Source organism: Lingula anatina, chromosome 10 (genome assembly GCF_051362555.1).
Source record: "Lingula anatina isolate TDL-2025a chromosome 10, LinAna3.0, whole genome shotgun sequence".
Lineage (NCBI taxonomy): Eukaryota > Metazoa > Brachiopoda > Lingulata > Lingulida > Lingulidae > Lingula > Lingula anatina.
Window position 1 is genome coordinate 6,355,911 of NC_141776.1, and position 27,820 is coordinate 6,383,730.

The 27,820-nt window shown below is 35.8% G+C and overlaps 1 protein-coding gene across 4 annotated transcripts; it reads left to right on the plus strand.

Annotated features, from left to right (window-relative positions):
* Nucleotides 1–7,591: 7,591 nt before the first annotated feature.
* Nucleotides 7,592–26,119, plus strand: LOC106153080 (uncharacterized). 4 transcript variants are annotated; one of them, XM_013526866.3, is made up of 2 exons: nucleotides 7,592–7,926; nucleotides 23,160–26,119. In XM_013526866.3, the coding sequence occupies exon 2, from the start codon at nucleotides 23,171–23,173 to the stop codon at nucleotides 24,572–24,574; it is 1,404 nt and encodes a 467-aa protein (XP_013382320.2). In that variant the 5' UTR covers nucleotides 7,592–7,926; nucleotides 23,160–23,170; the 3' UTR covers nucleotides 24,575–26,119. The 4 variants fall into 4 exon arrangements, with proteins under 4 accessions (XP_013382320.2, XP_086852693.1, XP_086852695.1 ...); XM_086996567.1 differs by lacking the exon at nucleotides 7,592–7,926 and adding an exon at nucleotides 19,899–20,139; XM_086996569.1 differs by lacking the exon at nucleotides 7,592–7,926 and adding an exon at nucleotides 20,146–20,457.
* Nucleotides 26,120–27,820: the final 1,701 nt, after the last annotated feature.

Here is a 27,820-nt window from a genome sequence, read left to right on the forward strand (position 1 = left end):
CCTTTTCATTTTATGTTATTTCATTTTAGTATTATTATTGTATTTTATTTGTAAATGGAAATTATATGAAAATATTGGATACTTCTATCCTAAAACAGCTGGCAATTTTCTCTGGCTTCACTTTATAGAAATTAGACTTGATCAACTCGTACGATCTAAAATGCATCGCAAACAATATCAACTTTAATACAGGCAGGGGCATGAGAAATTGACATAAGAAATTAATATAGGGCACTGCAGTTCGTGTTGAGAATATTTTTAATGAAAATGTTGCTGACTTACACGTATATTTTTTATCAAATAATTGACAGCCTAGTCAAAACTACATCAGTTGTTTTTTTTCATTTAACGACGCGCGTGAAATTATTTCTCAAATTATTGGCACGTGGCTCAATGAAATAAATTTTATTGTGTGTTTGGATCATATTTTTGTTTGGAATGCCCTTTATATTGATGGTACTGGTTGTAAATTCTTTTCGCAAACTAAAAATATCGTAAATATTGAAACATGTATGTAAATATCTTCACATATGTTTTATCTTTTCAATGCCAGTAAACAAAGGAAGATATTTAGATTGTAATGGGAATTCACTACATCTACTGCGTTTCTTTATAAGCAAAGCGAGGTACAATTTGTTATGATCCATTACATAATTTTAAAACATATCAATAAAATGTCAAATCAATGGAATAGTTCGATTTTAAAATGAATGTGAATAAGGAAAGAAGGGAGGTTTTTTAATCAATTACTAAATAACGACTGTCTCAAACCACACAAAACGAATTGCAATCCTTTCCAACGCAAAGAAATATCGGTGAAAGCAAAAACACGTCTTTTTTTCACTTGCGAAAGCAAAGAAATAAAAATTTCATGGTTTGAGAAATAAGATTAAGAAGACCCGTTTTATGGAAAGCAGGAATATAGAAATAATATATCCAATATATGAAATATTTATTTGATGTATAATACACAAACAACGTTTGCATAATACTTAAAAGATATATTACCACTGGCATAAAATGTGAACGCAATTTACAGGTAGACAACTAATTATGGTTTGTTGTTTGAAATTATTTCGTCAGATTTAACACGTAATTATGGGAACCCTTTTTTCACTCTCATAACATCAATGTGCAATTGATTTTGATACGTCAGAATTCTAACAATAAAATAATAATAATAATAATGTTGAATTTTACAATGAACCTTTAAGATAAGTTCTCCGATGAAATCCTGGGGTAAAACTATTGGATGAAATTCCAATGAACTTGTGAACAAATGTAGGACTTTTTTTACTTATATATACTGACAGTCAATGAAAACGCATCAGAAAACTTGTATTTTTTACCGAGAATCGATTCCAACCATATAAACGAGTACAAATGCACTTGTTTGTTCATAAGAGAGTGAAAAGTGTGACTGAATAATGGGTCATATTTCACACGAAAACTGTTATTTTCTTAATGTGCCAAAGGAACTTGAAATTTTATTTGATAAATAAATGATGCGTTTTCATTGACTGTCAGTATAATTTTCTTATTGTATCTCACAGACTTCCAATTTATTTTAGATAAATATGTTTGCTGGAATAACATACATTTATCCGAATATCTATGTTTTAAAGAAAATAATCTCATTAATAATACGGAAATCAACATTATAGCAATAAAATTATGCTTAAATAATTTGTCCATAACTATACACTATACTTCAACAAAACGTATGTAAAACTACCAGACAACATTGGTTTTAGCACACACAAGTTTTAAATCGATGTTTTTGTACAGTATATAAATTTATAAAACCAGACATTTGCTATTCTGTGGAAAAAAAAGATTATGAAATAGTCCCTTGGAAAACTTTTTGTCAAATTACCGTTTATTCTACATTTTCAATCAGGATAGGGGATATTCCAAATCACTCGGGCCACATTAGAATAATTTGAACGAGTTCTGTCTGAATAAATTAGAGGTCTTGGTCGGAATTAAAACTCCATGATTCCAATTCAAAGTAACAACAGTAGAGCCAAGAACCTTTTGACGTGCCGCTAGTCCTTGCCGGACAACCAAATTACCATATTTCAAACATTATTGCTTACCAGCGTTAGATTTTATTTTATACGTTATTTCCAGTAGCAACAAGACGATTCAAGGTCTCTTAAAATTGTGTACGCTCGCCATCAGTGTTACACAGTCAAGGATTTCTTTGTCTATACGTTAATTACTTCCAGTAGAAACAAGGCGTTCACCCGTATTATTCAGTGTAACAGTCGTAGTGTGTATAATTTTGTAAATATTGTTATGGATTTATCCATTCCACTGTACATATATATTATAATTGACTAGGTTTTGGTGTGTGTGAATGTGAGTTAGTGAGATATTTCATTAGTTCCTTATCAAAATTTTCTTTTTTTCATTTGGCGTTATGATCGATAGATAGATACCCCCTGTAGATAGATATTTCAAACGTTTGGCAAAAATAACCCTCGGTAGATGTTTAGACATACATATAGTAACTTAAAAAAGGAGGCTTAAGACTGTGTGCAGATATGGAGGTTGTATTACAGGAAAAACTCCAAACGCGTCATTCGTGCAGTGTATTTTATGTTGTGTGTTTGTGTTATTCAGTATTCTTTGAACAGCACAAAGGCAAAGCATGCAAGTAATACAAAAAAAAAATTCAATTGAATTATCGTGGGTAGGTTATCAGACTGTAAAGTCTAGATAAATTTTTAATCTATCCAATGCATGAGAGTTTACACAGAGGTTAGAGCATTGTGTACATCTGTATGTATTAGTAGTGATTAATTAAGTTTTTGGGGAAAATATCCAATTAGCCTGAAACTTATTAATATAATGTTTATAATCACTGCATTTTAGGACCATTATCAAAATTTCTTCTCAACTTGTTTTGCTTAGCATGATATCCCTATATAATTCGGAAGAATTTTGATAATGATAAATACAGAATATATTACATTACATAAAGTATTTCAAAGAAAAAACCCACTGTAGTGTTAGAATATTCTCACTAAATTGAGATAAATATAACTAAATTTAGATTGAACAATGAAATTACGTTTATATTTTATAGCTGAACTCCTCGACTATTTTCTCCCCGCTCACCAGATACATTACTTTTTTCCATTGACTCCAACAGAAAAATTAAAAAGCTAAAAAATAAACCACGTAAGGTAATCACAAATCTTTCCCCATTCAAAAACTTGAAACGCTGACGTTATATTCCCAGGTTATTTGTGAAATGTTTAAATTTGTTTAAGTTGCTGGGTTCTTCCAGGAAATTCATTTTTTATATATATAAACACACTATTCCTCGAAATGCCCTGATAATTACGAAATACGCATGTGTCAGACCACCAGTAGTTTCTTAAATACCGATCAAAGTTGAGATATTTCTTCTTCTTTTTATGTTCAAAAAAAAAAAAAGGATTCTGCTACGTACAGATTTGTGGTAATATATGGAGCGATCAGTAAAAAATACTGTCATCAAAATTATAACGATAACATCTCATTCTCCATGATATGTCCTTGACATCTAAAAAACGTGGATAACAGTATGAAGTTCTCTTTTGCTTATCTTTGCAGAACACCATATTTGTTTTCAGAACAATCATACAAGGTCGAACTTTATCACATACTCTTTATATATTTTTTTTCTTTTCTTTTACTTGTATTTTATAGTGTAATGTTGATGGGACGTAATTGGATTTTAGGCTCTGATAATAATAATAATAATAATAATAATAATAATAATAATAATAATGATAATAATAATAGTTATTATTATTATTATTATTATTATTATTATTATTATTATTACTTCCCTGGCTGTGTGTACTTACCTGAGATGAAAAGAAAAAAAAGGAGAGGCAGATTTGCGGCTTACAATATTGATTATATAAAAAAACTAAATGAGAAGCTTCGACATAGACATGTTTGTTGTAGGTCTTCCACACGAATAACGCAATTACATAAATGTAAAAGGCGAAAACCCAAATACGCACAGAAAGCTGTATTAGGAAAACAAGTATTAGAAAATAACAAAAGCTAATTAACATAATTTGCAAAAATGCAGTGTGAAATACTGTATACAGGGCTGTAGCCTGAGCAAAATGCCAGGGGGGGCAGCAAGTGGACACGAGGGGGCGAAGCCCCCGAGGGGGGAGGGGTTGTCCCCCTACCAGTGTGGAAAATTCTAAATCCCAGGGGGGGCAGCTGCCCCCCCTGCCCCCCCGAGGCTACGGCCCTGGTATAGTAATACTCGCACTTGCGTCCTGTAGGTAGACGCCCCCAAATTCCATTATATCCTTTATCTATTGATAGTGATGATGATGATGATGATGATGAAGATGTATATATGTAAATAACCATACATATTCAGAATGAATAGGCTAATTTAGAATATCAGATAACAGATCAGCTGAACATTGCACAGTGTGTATATACCTAGCAATGAGCCTGCAATGCAGTATACTTTTCCTACAAAGAGCACGCCCTTGACTTACTGCTACCAACATAAATCAATAGAAGAACGACCAGCGAAATCTAAATTCTGATTAATAACAGTAATAATGGGGAGATCAATTAGTCGAGAGCAGCATCCACAGTCCGTCTCGACACCGCCAACCCGCGCGCGGTGCGAGCAATAACCTTATCTGCAGGCAACGATCAGAGAGCAATGGCGCCACGCGGCAAAAACGGTCGATATTCTGATTGGATAATAATTGGTTTTCTGTGATCTGTGATAACGGTGACATGTCTGTGAACATAACCATATTGTATGGTCTGAATAACAAGGGGCATTAGGCTAGAAGTCACAGGTCCTGACGTCACATGGTTTTCACTATTGGTATATACAAATACAGAGGTACTGGAGGAAAATTCTGGAAATGGCAGATACGGAAAATGAGCCATAATAATTGAGAAGGAATACAGTCATTCATATGAATATGCCTTTTTTTTTTTTGACATTTTATGGCGAAATCCCCTTTTCCATACCTAACACCAGACATCAGATTTTATCAATAAAACCAAACTGACCACCGTTATAAAAACCCTTTCTCTTAAATTGTAACGAAGAATCAGTGCAATATCAAACTTAAAAGTGTAAACAAATAATCAATAATATGGTTAATTCGTCTTTAATTCGGCTGAATTTCGTACTTTTATCCGGGTAAGTCTTTGGTGTTCTTAATTAAAATATTAAGCACATAGCGACCATTTCCAAAAACAAAATATTCAGATTTGATCTTATGAAGACAAAATGTCCAAAAAGTATAACTTTCATTGCCTTGCATATGAATTATTTTAATCGCTTTTATCTTATTGCCAAGTTACATGTTACACCATGCACTAAGATTGGTTCCGGCTTACGCTGATAGTCAAACATCCCTCCCCCGCCCCCCTCCTCTCCCTCCCCCCCCCCCCCCCCCCCCCCCCGGCTCTCGGCCCGCATATACCAATAAGTAAAATGTAAATTCACAACATCAGATGGGGTCTTCAATGATCATGGTCAACTGTTTGATGCTTAATTGAGGGACAGAAAATTAGAACGAGAAATGAAATCAAGCTTGAGGCCCAGATATAATAGGGCGTCCTGCCACAGAAATGACCTCGGTTCGTATAATGTCAGAAGATTAAGAAGATGATTAAAGCTACGACTTTTAGACCTGTTTGTCTGTGCCTCAGGTGAGAAGAATAAAATGCATTTTTTGCTCTAAACAAAGGAAAAGAGGAAAGAGAAGAAGTAGAAGTGCAATGAGATCGCTTAGTTTTTTTTTTTTTTTTTTTTTTTTTTTTTTTTTTTTTTTTTTTTTTTTTTTGTTAACCATAGGTAACTGTGCAAGAATTACGATTGGTCCAATGATTTTCTAGGCCTGTGTCAAGTGTTAAGAAAATAAATTATCATAATTGTAAGAAGTCATAAATGTGCTTTATGCAAGACACTCGAACTGAAAGGATAAAAGCGTCATTCAATACAAAGAATACCAAACAGTAGGTGTACTGTCTCTCTTTATAGTCACTTATGTACGTGTAAGTTGATAAATTGCCACTAAAAGGAGAGAATTTAGCCTCAAAGCTATTTTGTAAGCACTTTAAATTTACGTCATGATATGTTAACGTCGCGTAAGACGGCCATAAAATTGCATTAGGTGAACTCGTTGCACGTGGCTAAAAAAGCATTGATACAATCTAGTTTAAGTCGTGGGCGATGACATAAATAAGTAATATAGCGGTGTGCACTAGAATAAAGCAAAACAATTAACATAAGCACTTATTTACGTAAAACTGAAACATTTTGCGACTGCATTTAAATATACTGTGATGCATGTATTGTGGACATGAAAATTGAGCCATTGTGACAACTTTACTATGAGTGCTACATATACGTGTGTTTCAGTATATTGAAACATATCTTATGGAGTTCAGCAAGAGACCGTTAACTTTTCTTCCACTAACTCGTTACGAGGAGATTCGTCTTGTACTAAAAATAAAAGTACATAAAAAGTATTAAAAATAAAATTACATACAATTCACGAGAAATATAGCACCTGATGAACTATTGGACAAACTTCAAAGGTTTAGCTTGCTGGCTGCCCTGGTTGAATTTCTGTGTTTCATTATAGTCTGCATGGCTTATAAGAAGTCTCATAACGGTACGGAGACAAAAACAGCTTTGTTTTTATGTTACTGAGATTGGCTGGGGACTTCAAAAGAATCATTTGTAGCATAGTATAGTATAGTACAGACGTGTCTCTGTGTTCAAATAACACGGTACCCGCAACAGTGATGCGTCCGTTTAATCCGGTATCTTTCATTCATGAAATTATTTTCACTTAAGATGTTGTAACGTTTCAGAAAAAAAGTAAACACGATCATATCAAAGTGAAAAGAAGACAGAGGCAATAAGCAATTTTTTGACAAAGGATGTAGCGATTCACAGTTGTGGAAGCTGACTGTTATCGTGAAAGATGATGATATTGATTTGATGGCTTTTAAAAGAATTAAACTCACTTATCGAAATGACAACGAATGAAATGTTCACCCTCGTTTGTCACATAGAACAAATGTCAAAATATTTGAGAATTCATCGAATCGTGTCTGACAGGGACTCATGCCGTCGTCAAGCTTTTGAAATTGACAGATTACGCCATAATGAAATCAGCATGAAATGAGCAACGCGATCGTCTGCTTTCTGTACCAGGTGGTCCACGCCTCGTGAGGGGGCTCTGCACACTATGCATTCAACACGATGCTCTTAGCCGTGTTCCCCCGTGTCGCACTCATCCCTGAAGATTTACTTGAAAATTGTCGGATTACGTCCGATTGTCTCCCCTGACAAAGCTGCAAGTGAACAATATGGAATAGTCCAGCTACTCCCCATAACTTAACGCATTAGGAATTCCTTAGATGTATCACTTGTGTTGTCTTTGACGCCTACAGGGGTGTTCACATACTCATGCACTTGGCACAACTACCATTTTGTAGGTCCAGGTTCGAAACAAGTGCAGGACTGTTAATTTAACGCCAGTAAAGCTATCCACGTCACGCATTAATTACTCTCCCATACTTTTTCTCTTTTTTTTCAGTCTGATAACTGCAACTCGAGCCGAAAAATAATACACAGACTTTTGACACACCGAGTGTCTCATCCTTGCGGCTCCAACCTCTAGCTCACGCGGGACCACATCTTCTCTGGGGCGTGATTACTTGAAGCGGAGTGAGTTGAGGGCTTTTCTCGCTAGTCGTGACCAGCTACTCACTATAAATACCGACTGGCTAGCCGCAGGAAGGCCGCAGTGAAAGTCAAGCAACGGTCGGGTAAACTTGAGCGCCGCATGTGTCGCATTGGTGATCAAAGAGACGACAAAGAGAACAACTAAAAACACCATCGTTCTTAAGACTGTAAGTTTTTTTTAATATATTTATATATGTGTTAATACTTATTTATGTATATATACAAATTGCAATTTTATTTTATTGTTGTTGTTGTTGTTATTTCATATTTGATATGTTTATTAATTTAATGTCATTAACTGGCGTTTTTATAAAAAAAGGATGCATGATCTTATGTTCATATTTGAAAAACGCTTTCCTACTAAAAGCAGGGACGGTCTTGCTTGCATGGTTTTCATGGAAAGGTGTAAGTTTTAATCTTAAAATCTCACTTATATGAATTTAATCGACACATTGGAAGCGCCCGATACCCTTATCCGAATTATGAGGATGTTCAACCTAAATGCGAAAAAAGGTTACGCAACCCATGTCCATTTGGTATCCGACCGGAGTTTTTCATGTAATTTACACATCGCGTTGTCTTGGGGGCTCGATCACCCCATTTTTGTCTTTTTACGCGCGTTTTATTTTTTTCATATTTCTTTCTTATTTTACCCGCGCTTTCTTATCCGACAAGAGTCTCAACGACAATAAACGAATATCTAGGTTCTTCTGTATAAAAATACACCGTTAATAATGAGTTCAGCATTTCTTTCCAAACGAGAATTTCAAGTCCTGTTACACCTGTTTTACTTTCCATGTGAAAATAAGGTTCAAATCTTTGAAAATGATAAGGCATGCAATAATGATTTACGGGTGTATTAGAACGACTGTGAACTTTGATGGCAATACACATGGTATAGTGTGCAACTCAGAACGTTGAAGAGCAAATATATCAAAGTGCATGTGTCCCAATACAGAATGTATTAAAGGTAAAGATTCGTGTAGGTAAAATATTATATTAAAGGGGTTTTATCCCCTTTTTATGCAATAATGTAACTCTTAGAACCCAATATCTGCCTAGCACGTGTATGTTTCGGTGATACGAAGCACGCAAACGCTCTTCTTTATTCTTGCTTTTATTAATGATATTAAATCAAATATTTGGATTTTATTTGGTCGAACCATTGCCATCTTTTCTAACGTAAGGTACCTTGCGAGATCTCGTATGAATTTCTCTATGCAATAATAAAAAAGAGAACAAAGGATTAAAAAAAGAGAAAAAAAACGCAATTTATATTAATGTAGGTTTTGTTGTGTATAGTTGTGTAACAAATTCCATTAACTATTTTGCAATCGCAGAAGTTGTTCTATTAACACTTTTACCTTTACTTTTGCCTTTTTCAACCAGCGTATTTTTCATAAGAAACCGTCTTCAAGATTGACTAATTGCTCCTTGTGTGGTCTACAGTTAATCACATAATTTAGTATTGTTACTAATGCAGGGATTATTTAGGTAGGTTTTCACCAAACTCGCAATCAGTGATCATTGGACGAAATTGAGGTTAGTACCTACAATGTCTCTATTAATGGAATTGCGTGAATAGCCAACAATTAACCACACACACACAAAGACGAAATCGTGTTAATTTGCTTGCACACGAGTACTGCGTCGTTGATGAGACACGTGTTTGGCAAATGAAGCCTGTGCTTTCCAATCCATCAAAATATATGAAATCTTGTAATTTTCTCAACCGTCGTATTTCAAAGCCCTGTGGGTTGCTCGTCTTGAGGGTTGGGGCCAGTTTCGTGTCGATAGTTTTGCCACCTTTCTCTTCTTCTTATTCATCTTCTTCCTGTTTTTTTTTTTCTTTCGCATCGGCATTGCCACCCCCTTCTCTTTTTTATGTAATCCTCTCTCTCTCCATCTCTCTCTCTCTCTCTCTCATTTTCAACCAATCAGACAGGCATTTGGTGGGTGCAAGCTCTCACGCACGAATTGAATAGACATGCTATTCGAATATCCTTCAAAAGAAATGTGATGTGTTATATAAGCAGTACGCAATCTAAAGAATGCACTGCTTTAGGTAAATTGATAAATCGCATTTCTCACTAACTCATGGTATTCACAATCACTTTACAAATTGATTTTTGGATAATACATTTTTTTTCGGCTAACCATGGGGTCAAAACAAACAATTTAGATTTCAGTTTCCACTAAATCACAAAACCACAAAATCAGGAAATGATACATCTGCTTTCTTTAGTTTTATATTTCTAGCATAGTGAAATTATTATTTTTTTATTGTATTCTTTTTGAATTTTGAAACGCAATTGCAGTATGTTGGAAATCTGTCATCAAAAATTGGTAAAAAATAAATATTTTATTGTGTTTTTACACAAAGAGACTTTAGTTTATACAATAAATGTCTCGCAACTTGTGTTTTATTTCACTGCAAAAATTTCATTTTCACTAGAATGTACTTTATACATGTGCCCGTGTGCATGTTAGAGGTGACACAGGAAACTAGTCGTTTCGCAATGAGAACTTCCCGTTCACAATATTTAGCAATTGCGACGTAATTTAACACATTCAAACACACCAAAGATCTTGAATTAATCCCTACGTCAAGCGCAATTTATATCTATTATCTAGACTTGCCATTTTATAATATAATGTTTATGTTTTGAGAAACGGAACTCCTAATATTATGCCATAGAATTTGTTGTTGCCAGGTAGCAAGTAAATACGTATCTGTATTAACTTGCATATATTTCAAACCTTAAGTTACAGAATATTAAGGGCTCCGTTTTTTTAATGTATTAAGTGATATAAAAAGCAAAGGCCAAAAGAAAGAGTTGATGTCGAAATAAGAAAGGCTATGGATTTTTCTCCTATTCTCGGATTTGCACCTTCTGCTAATAAGAGAGAAAGAGAAAAAAAAAGAGTTGATGCCGAATAAAAGAAAGTCTGTGGATTTACCTCTGACTTGTGGCCCTCATAGCATATTCTAGCATTTGATAAATTTTATGAATAAAAGATAAAAGGAAAAGGAGAAAATAACAAAAGATAAAGGGAGAAAAAGAGTTGACGTCGAATAAAAGAAAGACTGTGGATTTGTCCCCTACTCCTTATAAGAAAGAAAGAGAGTAGGAAGTTCAATCTGCTTGTCAACTAGACTTGACACCTAGGTGCCACAAACACACTAAAAGACATGTCCATGTGCTAAGACCCTGCCGTAATTCCAAAGCGACTCTGTAGTCTCCATTTTCCAGTCCACTTTACCCACTGGTCAGCGCGCCGCCAGTCAAACACGGCCATTGCAGTCTTTAAGTGTAAGGACGTGTCGGAGTGGACATTGATGACAGTTCAACAATGGTGTCCGGTGTCTGTAAACGACCGTTAAACCAAGGGTAATTTAACAGCCTGTTGGTCACTCGACTGGCTGGCCGGCTGCTCATGCGGATTTATTGTCCAGGTTTGCGGGTCTGGTGGAGACGATGTGAATAAGTCCCGTCACCGAAACTGCATTTTGATCGACAACTACTTTTACTATTCCCTCCGCCCCCTCATCCTAACACACTCTCTCTCTCTCTCTCTCTCTCTCTCTCTCTCTCTCTCTCTCTCTTACTCCCACATCTTAGTAAACGTGTTAAAAGGTAAGACAAATACTCATTCTCCTTTATAGTTGATTAGCGTTTCAGTAATTAAAATTACCTCGATGAAAACAAACATAGTGGCATATATAATACAAACACGCCAACGCTGAAGGGTTTTCTTGGACTTTTTCATTAATTTTTCTCAAATAGACGTAATAGTCACCTACTCACGCGAACCTAAACGTGACAATTTTAAAAACAGGTCAATAAATTGTCGAATAAATGAAAAACAATTTCTCAAGCAAAAACAGACGAATGTGTTACAATAGCAGGGCGCAGGCGTTCAGATGTCAGTGACTTGTGTGTTAAAACTGTTTCTTTAATTAGCTCAATAGCTAAATTGCCTCCCACACACATCTCGAAAACTGCCACTAGTTAAATTTGTCCCCTGCAGTCAATGGACAAATTTTTGCCTTTCGTCACAGTGACAATTATAAAAGATTGGTGTTTCGTTTATATTTAGTTTATCATTTGTTGAAGCAATTGCAAGAGACAGGATTGAAAGCAACTGTTCTCATTCCATCAAAAATCTTTTTATTGTATTGCATTGTATTGTATTGTTATTTTCGGGTCTGCTGAAGACGATGTGAAGCGGTCATGTCACCGAAACTGTATTTTGTTCTACAGCTACTTCTGCCTCCCCCCTTCCCCCTAACCTCCCAACTCTTTCTCTCTCTCTCTCTCTCTCTCTCTCACTCTCACACACACACACACACACACACACACATCTTAGTAAAGGTGTTAAAAAGTAAGACGATTACTCATCATCTTTTATAGTCGATAAGCGTTTCAGTAATAAACATTACATCGAAAACAAAAAAATGGCATATACAATAACAAAACGCCAACATTGGAATGTTTTCTTGGGCTTTTGCATTAATATTTTTTTCCAAAATGGATGTAATAGCTACTTAGTCACGCGAATTTAAACGTGACAATTATTATCAACAGGTCGAAATATTGTGGAATATATGAAAAACACCGATTTCTCAAGCAAAAACAAACAAATGTGTTACAATAACAGGGTGCGGGCGTGCAGATGTCAATGACTTTTGTGTTAAAACTGTTTCTTTTCTTAAGTATAATAGATAACTCGCCTCCCACGCACAAACGCGCTCGCTCGCTCGTGCACGCACGCACACACATCGAAAACTACCACTACTCAAACCTGGCTGCTGTATCCAAGAGGAAAACTTTGCCTCTCTTCACTGTAACATTCAAGAGAAAAATGGTTTTCCATTTATATTTATAATTTGCGAGGATTCTGAGTGTATCACTACATTGGTTTAAATAACAGTAAGTCACAAAGATGAGTCTTTGCTAGACCAATTTTCAGTTGAATTGATATAATTTCTTGTAGCAAGAAGCAGGACTGAAAGCAACTGTTCTCTCATTACATTCAAAATCCTTTTATTGTAGTGTAGTGTAGTGTTGTATCATATTCTATTTTCCTGTTAATGAAATGATAAAAACGGCGTCAAAGTTAACGTTTACGATCCTGTATTGATAAAAGAGCGAGAAGTTAACCTTGGCACGTTACAATGGGTTACTAAACGTTCCTCACTAAAACACTCAAATTTTAGTTCTGAGTGTGTCAAGGGATATCTTATTTTTTATTCGTTTGCTATACTGCTATATTGAGACCGGAAACAATTGATTAGAAATGGGTTTTCTATATTTACCATGTTCATGGTATATTCCTTTCCAAAAAAAACTGGATATTTTTGTATTTATAAGTGTATTTATGTATTTATCCATCTTTACATTTATTCGTTCGTTGATTTTTAATCTTTTTTATCTGTTTATTAATACATTTGTCAGCTTTTTAATTTTAAGGTCCTAATAGCATATTCTTGTATTCGATTCATTTTTTTCTGCTATTAATATTATTTCTTCAGTGGTGCATAACAGACAATACCTTTTGTATACATGTTATATTCCAGTTCCATTACTAAGCAAATTGTATTCTTACACTGATAACGATTAGGTCTTCTTCACAACCTGTATACCATCAGACAGTAATCAATTGAAATTCTTTTGCGAAAAGCATCATCTAGCACCATTTCTGGTCTAATCCTCAGGGGAAAATTGCATCTCGCTGTAACCGACAGCTAATTGCCATCTCCAGAGACCAGCCTCACAAAAGTTAGCCCGAGATTTTTTAAGCCTACACTTTTAAACCCCAAAAAAAATGTGGACAACAGTTCAAGACAAACCCAGGGGCGGATTTAGGGCGTCTTCTGGTCTTCCGGAAGACGGTCAGAATTTCAAGTCTTTTCAAGATTTTATATAGACGGGTATCTAACTTTTTCTGTCGGAAGACGGTCAAAAATGAGGATGGATCAACAAAGATAATTTGGAAGACTGTCAATAAATATCTCTGGATCCGCCCCTGAAACCCATAGTAATCTCATTAAATAAAGTATTGGGTCTGAAACATTATCCACGCCATTATTGTTATAAAAAGACAGTATTTCTTTTAACAACTATTCTATCAAGAGTCAAAATGAACTAAAAATTTGGTCTAAAATTTCAATACATTTTTCAGGCTTAAGGACTTTTATGTGAAACAGAACCCTGTTTGTAAATGTAAGTATACAGATAATGAAAACTGATAAAAACTGTTGCCATATAAAAGAATGTTCCTCGTGTCTTTGCAATGATTACATGTATGAAATTCCTTGTCTAGAAAATTTCTATCATTACACACGGTATATGTACCGCAATTCTTTAAATAATAATATCATTCCCTAAAACGGATTTTATGAAGAGGCACATTAGCAAAGGACAGAAACTCGTGTAAAAAAGATGATGGAGTATCTATGACTCGTTGGGAGATTTTACCAGAAAAATCATCCTACGGCTATTCCCTGTTCTTGAGTGCAAGCGTGCTGTTCATATATGAAAAAGGTGCTTGGTACTTAGATAAGTACACGCGTCAGGAGAGTAAGGTACTTGCAAAGGCGTCAAAGGTGGGCCCAGCGTTACAAAAACAGGACCTTTTAATTTTCACTTTGGCTTCACCGTTAATTCATGGATAATACTGAACTGCACTTACAATGAAATGTTGGTCTACTTTGACAAACGGATCATTTTTCGTTCTCGATTCACGACTTTAATATGGGGACAGTGTAATTATTTTCATAATTTTTGGAACAAAGCGGCTGCAATAATCATATGGGGAGGGGGGGGGGGAGGGGCTATGCCCATTATATATCTCTCAATGTAACGTTTGCCGCTTCGTTCAAATTATATTATGATGTAGCCAAAACTATAGCGATTAAGCTTATACGTATTTGGTGGAAAATGTCTTGAGTCTTTAAAAAGTCGATCAAAATCAAATTTATGCAATTTGTTTCACATTAACTTAATGCACTTTATCTTATATAGTTATTTTTGTCGCCATAAAACGCGCTTAATGCAATTTCTTATGCAATTTCTTATGCAGCATTAAGCCATGAAACAAAGAAAGGCATTCTCTTAGGGTCGTAATTAAAGACTGGTTCATTTCTCAAATAATCTGGTCCGTTATTCAGACAACCTAACATCATCATATGCCCAGTTTGATGAACGAGGCCAATACGCCCCGATAATGGGTCTTTTTAATTTGAGTAACCTGACGCCAAAAAGACAAGTCATTTTAATCGGACGGGACGAACTGATTCTAACTGAATGCGCATTGCAAGGGAGACATCATATGTGTGTGTGTGTGTGTGTGTGTGTGTGTGTGTGTGTCTGTTGCTAGATACTGGTACATTAGCCTCTCTTTTGAGAAAAAACTTTGCTGCATCTTCCACGCAGTATACTGGCTACATCATTTATAATGTATTGCTCTCACTACTAAGGTCTATTCCTGTAAAATTGAATATGTAGTAATAAGTAACTTACGATCTAGAATGTATTATTATTATTCTTTACCTTTGGATAATTTTACCAGCCAAGTATGGCGTAAAAAGTATCAATAAGTCTCTCTCTCTCTCTCTCTCTCTCTCTCTCTCTCTCTCTCTCTCTCTCTCTCTCTCTCTCTCGAACCATGGTCGTTATGACCCTCGGCGACCTTTAAGGCCAGTTTCAGCGTCCGATTCCTTTTTGCATCCCACATTTTTCTTTGTGTGGTCATTCCTGTGTTTTTCTTTAGTTGGTTTTGGAACAGAAGCCTTTTTCTGCCTCTAGTTTTCTTTCCAACCGGGATGAGGCCCAGCTGACTTTAAAAAGTGCGTATTTATAATAGCACTAAACCATAGGAAGATTTAAGCGCTGTTATTAAATTCCATTACTTTTCACGATAAAAAAATGGTGAAAAGTACAAGCGTCGCCGCACTGTTGTACTTCACGTCAATTCATATTTACCTAGCCAATCAGTAGTATCAAATATGTCGTAATCACTTAGGCTTATTTCTCTGATAACAGGGCATTCTAGGTAAAAATGCACAAAAAATCCTCACATAACTTAAAATAACTGTTTTTCTGGCGTTAGGTTTTCGGATCACTTGTGATAATATCAACTTTTTAAATTAATTTTAAATCATATTTTCTTTATGGTTCTTAATTTGTTTATGTGAGAAACATTGAAACGCATGTATAGTGCGACTTTTTAAGACAATTATTGATGATTTTATAAACAATATTATATTACCTAGATCTAACGGTTATGAATTTTCAATAATAGACTGGAGTCTGGAAACAAAAGGAATCGACTGTCAAATATACTTAGTTTTCACGTAAATCCTCAGAGCTGAGGACGCCATGGTAAACTATCGATCTTTGCCTTTTATGCCAAGTTACAAGTAAAAAACGGACACCATGCAAACTCAAAATTTACAAGACTGAGATTTAGATAATTATGATTCCACTATATTTGATTTCAGTGTTCTGCGTTTATACTGGTAATGGTGGAAGTGGTATATTATATCAATTTTTTTCTATTATCTTTCTACGTTTTTTTTCCTTTTCATTTCAATATGTCTATTTCAATATCCAACCAGAGTAGCACGTGGCGAAGGTTTCTCTAATTGCAAAAACAGAGTCGCAAATCCTTTTCTTTCTCGAGCAACGCTGATAATACCTTTATAGTATATTCATAATTCGCTTTCTGTGTCCACATGCTTCAGTAGCAGTTTTTTCTCTTTCATTTACAGTCCTCCGTGAGGGAACGAGCAGACTAATAGTCTCGGCTACTAAATAGAAAGCCGTTTCGCGCAATTAAATCGTATATCTTAAGTTCTCACTCTCGACTTCGCGCCGCTGTGAATGTAACCGATAACACTTAACAAGACCATGACTTATAGTTGAACAGAATATGGGGGACAGTTGGGAAGAGTTTCAGACACAACGGCGCTCGTCTGGATCGACAATAGACAAATAAAAACGTTCTTTAATAGAGATACACGCATGTTTGTCGATCAGGTTTGTTTAGTTTTCGATGCAAAAAGGAATCAACAGACGTGAAACTATATCTACTGGCATGTGTGGTGTGGTGGTCTTAAAATTTATGATTCTGAGTAGCGTATATTCACGCATTTAGTTAGCCCTTATCATAACGGACTGGTCGTAAACACAAAGCAGGCCACGTTGGTGGTGATTTCCAACTTGTTTAAGAATTTAAACTTTATATACGGATTTTATCAGTGTACAGGTTTTTAAAACATGACCCTGAAGAAAATATTGCAGTAACCGACTAATTTAAACGTTTGACATTTAAGTTTCGGTGATTGTTTCCAGTGTGCTGGGTATGGAAACGACCGGGTTAATAACTGGAAATTTGAAAGTGTTGTTTTATTTTGATCTACTATTTGATCATTTTATGAACTATCCGATTAATTATTCGTTTATGTGCCCATCTTTGTCTTCATTCACTCGTTTTTCTGTATACTTTTTATGTGTGACAGAAAGAATTTTATAAAGTACTGCCATCAATGTTGGTCAGTACATGTATTCAGCATTTCATCATTGTATGCCACCCAGAAATAACTATGGGCGTGTCTTAATCATTTTTTCTGATCTTTTTTAGTTTTATTAAACTAAATAACATCATCTGCATCTCTGTGTATTCATTTATGAATTCAACTATTCAGCCATGTGCGTATTACGAAAGGGTATTTGGAAAGTACTACATGTACCATGAAAATGTCGAATATTAGATTACTGTAAACCTCCGGGATATACAAGTATACGGTATAAACGGTCTATTAAAATGAGGAATGTCACACACACAAGGCGTTCTACCTCGAGCTATAATTTTTTTTTTTTTTTTTTTTTTTTTTTTGCGTTTTTATTATTTTCGTTACTACTATCAAACAAACAGCACCTAAAGCCTCTACCATGATTGTAATGCCATAGTGAGTGTTCTGTTAAGTAAGCGTATTTGTATACTGGTATTGTTTGAATTTTCATGGGGATCGGTCAAAAGATCACTGAAAGGGCAAATTGGTCGTGTAGGTGGAATTAAACATGAATTAGATATACGGATTACAAAGTCTAATATACTCATTTATAAACCGAAACCACTGATTCCATGTCCAATCTTTAATGGCGGAAGGTTTTAATTACCTTCAAGAAAGGTAACGTCAATGATTTTGAGACGTTAGACGTGCAGGGGCTTGATACATGCTGAAAAATTGTAAATGAATAATATGAAGATAGATTTTTTTCATTTTGTCTCTCTTAAATGTCACTAAACATGAAAAAATCGTGTTACAAGTGTCATTTTGCCTACATGTGAAAGTAATGAGTCTAAAACTTGTCGCCACTTATGATTTCATCTTAAATAGTGTACCGCCATATACAAATTAATAAGCATATTGTTGGCACTCCTTATTTTCTTTTGATTCCAAATTTAATTTAAATAAGTATCACTTGTTGTAAAATCTTACTGATATAAAGAAAAAAAATATGTATTTCAACTTGAAGACATCAAGTGATGTAGGTTATTGCTATTCTATAGAAGTTGGATGAGGGACCCAGTGGGGGTAGGGGAGATAATAATAACAATTCACGGGAAATAATATCATTAATTCACAAATTATAGTTGATACAACTTTGTTCATATCTCACTGATAATGCTCGTCAAAAATCCTGAAAATCACGAATCACAAGGTTTAATGACTTGGTTTCACGAAGGGCGTAGAATGAAAGGCCGCATTCAAGAGTCACGGGAATGGAGTGCTTCACTAATCACGCTAAATAAAATGAACGTTTCACGCATCTCGGGGAAATAAAAAGTGACTTTCACGGACAACGAAATTCCCCAATGGGACCCTTTCATGTACATTCCACCCAATGCAATTAAAATTTTGCTCGTTGACTTCAGAGAAAAGCGGATACTATGCAGGGTTCCAAAGTTGTCCCCATTAGCCAAAGTTCACGTAATGTCAACTGTTGTAATTAAGTCGTTCACTTTGCCACGTGTTTGTGACAATCCCTTACGCAATTAGGTTTAAACGTGCTGTTAATTATGTGTTGAATTATGAGCTCAACATATTGCCATTAACTCTTAAAAATGAAAATAAAACATAGATATGTTTAAACATGGGAGTATTACTGTTATACTACCATGGTTTTAATGGTATTTATGAATTCTGCCGAATATGTCTTATGTTTTGTGATAATGCATATGTGGGCATACGCAGCGCAGGCCCGTAGCCAGCAATTTCAGAGGGGGGGGGGGGGTTCGTTTTCTGAAAAAGTGGACCTTTTACCATAAAATCCTCAAGTACATAGGTCAAATTTTACCCAGAGTGGACCTTTTCCCAGCAAAAAAGGTGGTTCTTTCGAACCCCCCGAACCCCCCCCCCCCTGGCTACGGGCCTGCAGCGGACAAATGACAACTTCATTTGGCTGGGAAGTGCGCCACTGTCACAGGCGGTCGGAAATCGGTTCATAGTTGTCACCCTATTTATATCTTCATTTTGATCATTGTGCTATTTTGAACTCTTTGAACTCTTGTTGAGCGCGGGGGAAGGGCAATATCGTTCTTGATTAAATAATTTCTTATCATTAATTCTTTATTGCATATATTCTTTCCTTTACTCTATCTCTCTGACTATCTTTCATTTATTTTTGAATCAGTAAAGTTATTTATTTATTTATTTATTTATTTATTTATTTATTCACCCATCCTAAGCACAAGTGAGTGTGTGAGAGCAAATGCAATCCCGTGGACATGCACACGCTCATTCATAAACAAATGCTCATAAACACGCGCTTGTTTTACACATACTAAAAGCAGCTATAAAAATGTATCTTACTGTAAGTTTATTTTAAGAACAAAATTACTAGTCTTTATGAAAAGTGAGGTTTAAAACCCACAGTAGGACCTAATTTACGCTCAGCCTTTGTCTTGTTTCCACTGTTTTGGTTTTTTCTCTCTCTTATCTCGTGGCCACCCTTCCTTTGCAATAGCGTATCAGGGAAAAAGTAACTAAAAGACTAAATAAATCACGCCAGCAGTAAATACAGTAGTTGGCACGGAGCTTTGGAAGGTGATGCGATCAGATACAGCCCTCTGTAAAATAAAGACTAAGTGTCCGGAAAACTGATAAATCACTACGGAAATGAGGCGAGGAGGGTATAAAGAAAAGACTGGGAGACAACAGACCGGAACGGAGTCACTTAGGGTCTTAGTGGCGCGCATCTTTGTGTCTGCGCCTTTCTTTGATCGGTATCTTGTAAAGAGGCGTGAGGAGTGATGACGGCTCATGACGAGGGTAGCGCTAACAGGTAGATTTAGGCGAGAGAGGCGAGGTGAGTTTACCCTAATCTAAATGTGACTTGGTGAGTACATCACGCGTGGAAAGGCACGTATAAACTAGACCTCATCGTGATTCACAAAGCACACTTGATCGTTTTGAGAGAGGACAAGATAGACAATACTACGAGGACGTCTTCATTTTAGGGCTTGATTACCACTACTGACAGTGCAAAGTTTTAATTCAAGTTATGTAGTAAACAGGACGACCTAAAGACGAATGAAATTGATGAAAATCGAGTGAAGGTCTTGACAGATATAAAGAGAGGATTCACATCAGCGTGTGCTACAGATGGGATTTTACGATCGCACAGGTTAGAAACCTCCAGTGCAGCTCACCAAGTCCGTTTATTCCAGGGACAAAATTTCTTTTGAGGGTCTTAAACAGTCGAGGAGGTTTCGGGTGAACTAAGTTTACAACCATAATTGCCACCCTCTCGTCGACAGAGTCGTTGCACGTATGACATAAGTGACAATTTTTTTAAAACGAAAAACGTTAAAATGAAATCTGTGTTTGGACAGAATTCAAACTTCTGAATAAGAAAAAAAGAAATTTACATAAAGTGAACTTCGGATGCATAAACTACGCAACAATGTTGTTCCAGGTAGCGCACGTGTACGAGTGACATGTGCTGCGATATTTCCCTCTTCTGAGGTGAAAGGCGATAATTGAACAACGTTCTTGAAAGGATGTCATTAGCATATAAAACCTCGGTGTAGAGTTAATTATCTCAGAAAACAGGCAGTAAAAGTCTAGTTGGATTCCCTCTTGTTAAGCAGCCGATTTCTGATAGGTGACTACTCCGAAAACGAATTGAAGAGGTTTGCAGAGCAACAGGTTAGCTTATCTACTTCTCCCCGTTGACAGTTGATCGACAACGACGTTTTAGCTAAGTAAAGATATCGCGTATTCGGTGAGTATATTGTTCTTTTCAATTTCACAGATTTAAAACAATGATAAATATTCAGTTCCTTTTTTTTTTTTTTTACTTAAACATCCCCGTGATTATCTAAGTAGCCGATAAAAACAAATAATTCGAATTGCCCTAACAAAAAAAAAAAACGAGGCAAAGTAGATAAAGGCACGAACGACTACTGACAAAAAGAAAGATTATGCTCACATTAAAAGAAGTTCACATAAGGCGGACGGTCTTTTGAAAATAATTATTTTTATATCCTCCTTTCATCTTCTTCTTTTATTGATAATCGGGGTTTTCAGTCAGCAAACCCGTATGTTTATTTGTACCGTTTCGACAGGCAGACTGTTCAATCCCACAGTCGTCTTTGAAAAACCTCCATCCCCCATCAAATACCTTCGATATCAAAAGCCATAAAATATTCATTAAATATAATACTCAACTCAATAAGACAATTTGCAAATGTATCAGCACAAGGAATATAGCCACGATTGGGACATTTATATTACAGAGGCAAGATCTCTGTTCAAATATTTTAAACTGATTACCTTTAAAATCACATGATGGTCTATTCATTTTCTTTGCTGCTCATTATGCATCTTTGATAAATAATCTAATATATAGACTTTTTAACTTTATTCTTTGTTCCCACTTGTATGTATGTGCAGTAGATTGATGTTCTTTTTAAAATGGGCCTGAGGTTTTAAAGTATTTCATTTATGACAAATTTTACCATTCAGGATAAACACTCTGAACGTTCAATATATTATTTCTGGTTGATCCGTATCTTAATTTAATTTAATTTTTCTTTGAGAAGCATTTGAATAGCACAGAAAAATTAAAAACTAATATGCTTTACGCGCTTTTTGAGAAGACAGTGTAAGTATAATTTAAGAAATGGGTATATTTAACATATTAAAGGAAACATTAAACTTGACCCTACCCCTGCGCCAAAATGAAGCGTGCACCACAGCATATTCTGCACGTCGATGAAATCTTTTATAAAAAAAATACAAATTCAGATTTTAAAAATAGCAAAATCATTAACAGGGCATTTTTCAGGCATTGCCTCTCAAAAACGCGAAGTGTTTCTTATACACACATGTATGAAGCCATGACTTATGCATTCGTGTAAAATATGCTCCTTTAATACAATAAAGTTTCTTTAAAAAAAAAACAATTAAAATCAGGGCTGTTTCCATCCAGTATGTGTTGCCAAACTGTTCGTTTGAAGGTACTGCTGTATGTGAATAGAACACAGATGGTGAACTTTTTTTACTGGAAGCTTATTTAAAATATTGACAGCATTGTTAGCGCTCATGTCAGAAAAGAACTAGTGCATAGTGCATGTGTACTGGTGTACCTCTTTTCAGTTGGCATGGCGAAATAAGATCTGACTTCAAAGATACACTGTGCACCAACACCCCTCTTATTAATGCTATTGTTAATATTTCCACACCCTTTACCCTGAAACTTCCACACATTGGAATCAAACGGGATTTTAGAAATAGTTATACCCATTCTTGTGGCATATGTGATAAACGGATTGGTGGTTATAAAGAAAAAAAACTGTTTATTATTGTGGTTGGGCGCTAAGCAGATTTTGGTGCGATTCCATAGTGAAGAACAAGAATTTTATGTGCGTGTAGATGCTATCGTATCATGATACTCCTTTTTTCGGTCATTGAGTAGGTGAATTCATTTACATCTGTGTGCGTTTTAATTATTATTATTATTATTATTATTATTATTGTTATTGTTGTTGTTGTTGTTGTTTAATTTTATTATTATTCCATACGAACTGCCCTAACAAATGCATGAGAGTGCCCATTCAATGCGACAGAATATATGTTTTTTTTTTTTTTTTTTGTATTATTCTAGCCGTCATTTATTTGAATTCTTCACCCACCATCCCAAATGTTATTCGTCTTCAAACCACTATTGTTTTTCTAATATTACAGCCGATCTCCAGTGGCCTACATTACTAATAATAATTTGTATTCTATATTTCAGGTTATACTGGCGTGTTTATTTATTTATTTATTTATTTTGCATTTTTTCTTTTGTTTATTGTATAATTCTTTTCTTTTTAATTCCAGACCACATACCAATGACAATGGCTATGAAAACATTTTACTTCTCGCCCGAGATGTTACTGGCCGCCAAACACCGTATGCTCCAGGCAGCGCACGCTGGCGTCGACATGCCCGCTATGCCACCTTTCCCCGTGCTCCCCCCGGCCATGACGACCCACTACTTCTTCAATCCGCTGGATCACTTCCTGCACGCCGCCAGAAGTCAGCACGATCGCTTCATGTTTCGTGATCAGCAACCGAACCTACTCAGCGCCCCGTTACCATGGGAGGAGATTCGGTCTCCGTTGTTGGACAAGAAGATGTTCCGTTGTCATCAATGCCATTACATAACGGACAGAAAAAACAATTTGAAGCGTCACATCATAACCATGCACCAGTCATGCACAAAGCTTCTCGAGTGTTGTGACATCATATTTCCAAATAAAGCTATGTTACGTCATCATGTCGTCACGTGCCATCGCGATGGCTACAACTGCCGTATCTGCGGGCGGAGTTTTTGCCGAAAAGCGTTATTAAAGCGTCACGTAAGCGTCCACAGCGGGCGTAAAGATTTCGTGTGCTCCGTTTGCGGGTACGCCACCAGCCATAAAAGTAACCTCGAACGCCACAAGAAGCGTCATTCTGAAACACCCAGCGAACAAAGCTCACCCATTATTCAGAAGCAATCTTCAACTGAATCCGACATTGACGTGGGATCTAATGATCACATGGACATTGTGACGTCATCAGACATGCATGACGAGCCATACGATATGGAACACGAGGAGGAAGGACAAAGCAGTAATGGTCGTCTTTCACACTCAATGTCTGGAGGCTCGGCTCTCTCGTCTGAGGCTTTCTCCTCCGATGATAGTGACACTGACTATATCGATGTGTGCGATGACGACGACTTCCCGGTAAGGCGCACGAAACAGGGCGATTATCCACATAAGAAGTATCGTTACAAGAAATCCCTGTTCACAGACCGCATCACCTGTACGCATTCTGCCGAAAATAAGAAATGCGGAAATGGCGAAAGCTGTTGCCAGGATGACGTCACACCAGATTACTCCAGAATTGGAGTTCTAATCAAAGAAGAGCTGAGTGATCCGGACGTCAAGGAGACCATGCCAAATGGTCAAAGTGCGGAGAAGGTCAAGGCTACAAAAGCAGGAGAGGTTGCACTGATAAACACTAAAATGGAACAAGAGGAAGCGCCTATGGACGTTAAAGAAACAGGCACTGCCGTTGCTACTACCAACTCGTCGACAGCGCCCGGGGGGTCGCCTCGCCGCCTGTTTTCAACCCCATATAAATGTCAGAGCTGCCAAAGAGTGTTTCAGAGTCAAGTAGAGTTGAGTGTGCACTGGAAACGTTGTCAAATCGCCCTAGGAAGCGAACCACTGCAGCGCTCTTTGGCGTCAATGGCGGCCAATTAGAAACCGCTCCTTGACGGTGCTTACCAACACAAGATTGTTTAATTCAATGCATGTCAGTGTACATAACTTGGATTTTATGTGTTTTGTCGTGTGAGCAGGGATGAATTTGATTGTTTTGTTTCAGAGACAATTTCTATACTAATGGACATAAGGTAAAGCGCCGACATTGTCATTGTAATTTACATTCGTGTTAATCAGGTTTAGGAATACTATTGAATGCCATATACAGCATGCCAAATAGCCCGTGTTACCATATATGTGTACAGATATATTCTGATATATATTATTTATTCGAATCGGCCGAGGTGTACAGTATAATATTTCGCAGTGTAACTTTAACTTTATAACCATGTACAGAACATTATTATACTTCAATTATTTTAAATAGCTGTCAATCTACAAGTGTATCATAAAGTATTAAACTGAACATTTCTATAAAAAATATTTGAAATCCTTGTACATAGGTTTAAGGTAAACTGTGCATAGTGTTGCCATTTGATTCCAGTAAAAGGCGTATTTCTGGCTATTGGGTTGGCTGTTTTCACTATTTCAGTACATTTAATGCACTGGGACTAATAAGCTAAATGAGGCGTTATTATTGAACAATCATTATTTAGATCTCTTTTTAACTGATGCTTTTCCTGTGTGCAACATTCGTTCTCAACACACATGCGTGGCAACGTGCGTGCTCACGCAGATAAATAGTATAAATACACGTGATACGTATGATGTTATACAAGTACCTTGCACTCAAACAACAAGAACCCTCTCCAACAAGCATAATTTGTTATTGTGATCAGTTTTATATTAGATATTTAAGTATGTTATCAATCGTTGTATATTAGTTGCCAAAGTGGGTGTGTTATTAATATAACTATTTATGTTTTGTTTTCTGCATGAACACCAATGTTGATATGGTTTGACAAAAGGGGATGTATATATACGGTTGTCTAGGAACATATTGCAACAATTGCTCTAATTTTCAAGGACATTTAAGTCGTGCCTGGTTCTGTATTCGGTGATTATAATCCATTCATATATTTCATATTTAAATTGATCAATCGTTAATGATAAATTTGTGGAGTTGTAAAACTATGTTTTATTTACATTAACTGGCTCTCTATTTTTCCATATATTCATTATGTATTAGAATGGAATAATTTGCACTACCAGTCACTTCACAATTAACAACTGTTATATTAACAGTTGTTAATTAGGGGCATGATTTAGGGGATTTGCTCGTTAGTCTACTTATTTTCATTAGAAATACAAAGGATCATTATTGTAACTGATATACCGGATGTAAATTGGCCTAACTGTACTAATCTGCAGATACATTGTATTTCGTGTTCAAAACAGGTATCTTGTACAATTAATAGTAATTTTTTTCTCTCTGATTAATGAATTCGTTTGCCTAGCGACGAATATTGCCGCACTTTGTCTTTGGTTAATATTTTATTGAAGTTTGTTATTTATCTTTGTTTCCCTTTTCCTTTTTTAAATACGTTGATTGGTGTAATCTGATATTAAATATATTTAAAGGAATCATTGTTTTTCTTATTATGTGAGAAGTATTCTATCCCATAATGGAGTGTTAAATCATATGTAATAGGAACAAATCTTAACGGCTATCATACGAAAACTACTGTTTTCCTCTTTCTCTTCTAGATATCTGCAAATAAAGTTCAAAGTAAAGTCCGTAAATAAAGTCCGTATTGTCGTTTGCACCATTTCGGCCTTACTTCCATAAATCAATCTAATAATTGAAGACAACTAAGAATAAAAGAAAGATAGCATCCAAAATGTTACTTTATTTTTTCTCGACTTGTTCTCTTACTAAATATGTTGACAAATTTTGATATGTCCGTTTGCACCATAAAAACTTACTCTTTGTCTAAAGCCTTTGAAGCAAAAGAAATATGATAGGGTATATTGAAAATAAATTTGACGCGCGGTAAGCACGTACGTGCTAAATCTGTACAGGCAAAATACGTCCACACATTTTGGGCATACATGCTCGTAGCTTCATAAATCCCAATAAGAAGATATTAAAAACACAATAAATCCCAATACTTACGCCTGTACAACATGAATAATTAGTCAATTGTAAATTACAAATGCAACGGAAACAATTACGAAAGGTCTATGGCAACAGGGAACAAGATTTACGGGAACAACGAATTTATAAAATGCGTTGACATGATGCTTATCTACAGCCATCTTCTATATTTGAATTGAAATGATTTTGTCTATAAGTGCATTCATTGTTCAACAAGCTTTAATTTGGATAGATCTACAATTTTCCCATTGCGAACCAGAATCAAGTACAACAAAATGAACAGACGCATTTTGATGCATGGATTTAGCAGCTAGTTAATCCAGCTAACCTTTTGTATACCATTAACCTTAGCATCCAGCAATAATAGCCTTGTAAATTTTGGAATAACATAACACAACTTAATAACATGAAAAGAAAAAATTACCGATCACGAAAAAATTGAATAACTAATTATAACAATAATAATAACTTGAAGCATTAGCTAACATGAAGCATGAAAATAAAACATATATAACAATGCAAGTTAAAAAATAAGAAAGGTACGTGATCGGTCTTTCAGTGATCCAAAGATCAGTTTTGCTTGATGTATATGATAAGCGGTTTAAAATTTGGAATTTCACGTAGAGCTCTTTTTCTGTCTCTGATTTAATTATGGCATAACTCAGCTAGGAAATGTCTGAGATGACGAAAGCTACTCGCTGAAATCAGAAACAGGGCAACTTGCTCCGAAATCCACTGTAGCACGAGGAGAACAGGGATGACGCTCGCGATCGGCGTATAATTTTAACTAACTATTTTTTAATCTGAAAAACCATGTTGCCCATGTATATTCCGTCGTTGCCATTTCACAACACGCGATCGAGTTGTATCATTACACCGCGTAGATAACGGGGTTCGATTATTTCAGGACAGGCTTAACACTTTGATTAAAGATTTGGACTGCCGGTACATTCGTAAGGTTTTGCTAAGTGGAATATCACTCGCCGCGACACTTATGCGACAAGGAAATTGCATGACTTGCCGCAGTTTGCCATATGTATTTTTCTTGATCATTATTATAATTTCTAAACGTTATTTATGGCGACTATTCAGTGCCGGAATGGAATGGAAATAACTATTGCGTATAAACAGTGCATGTATACAGGTATTTTCTTGCATCTGAAAATTTGGATCAAATTGTTTGATAT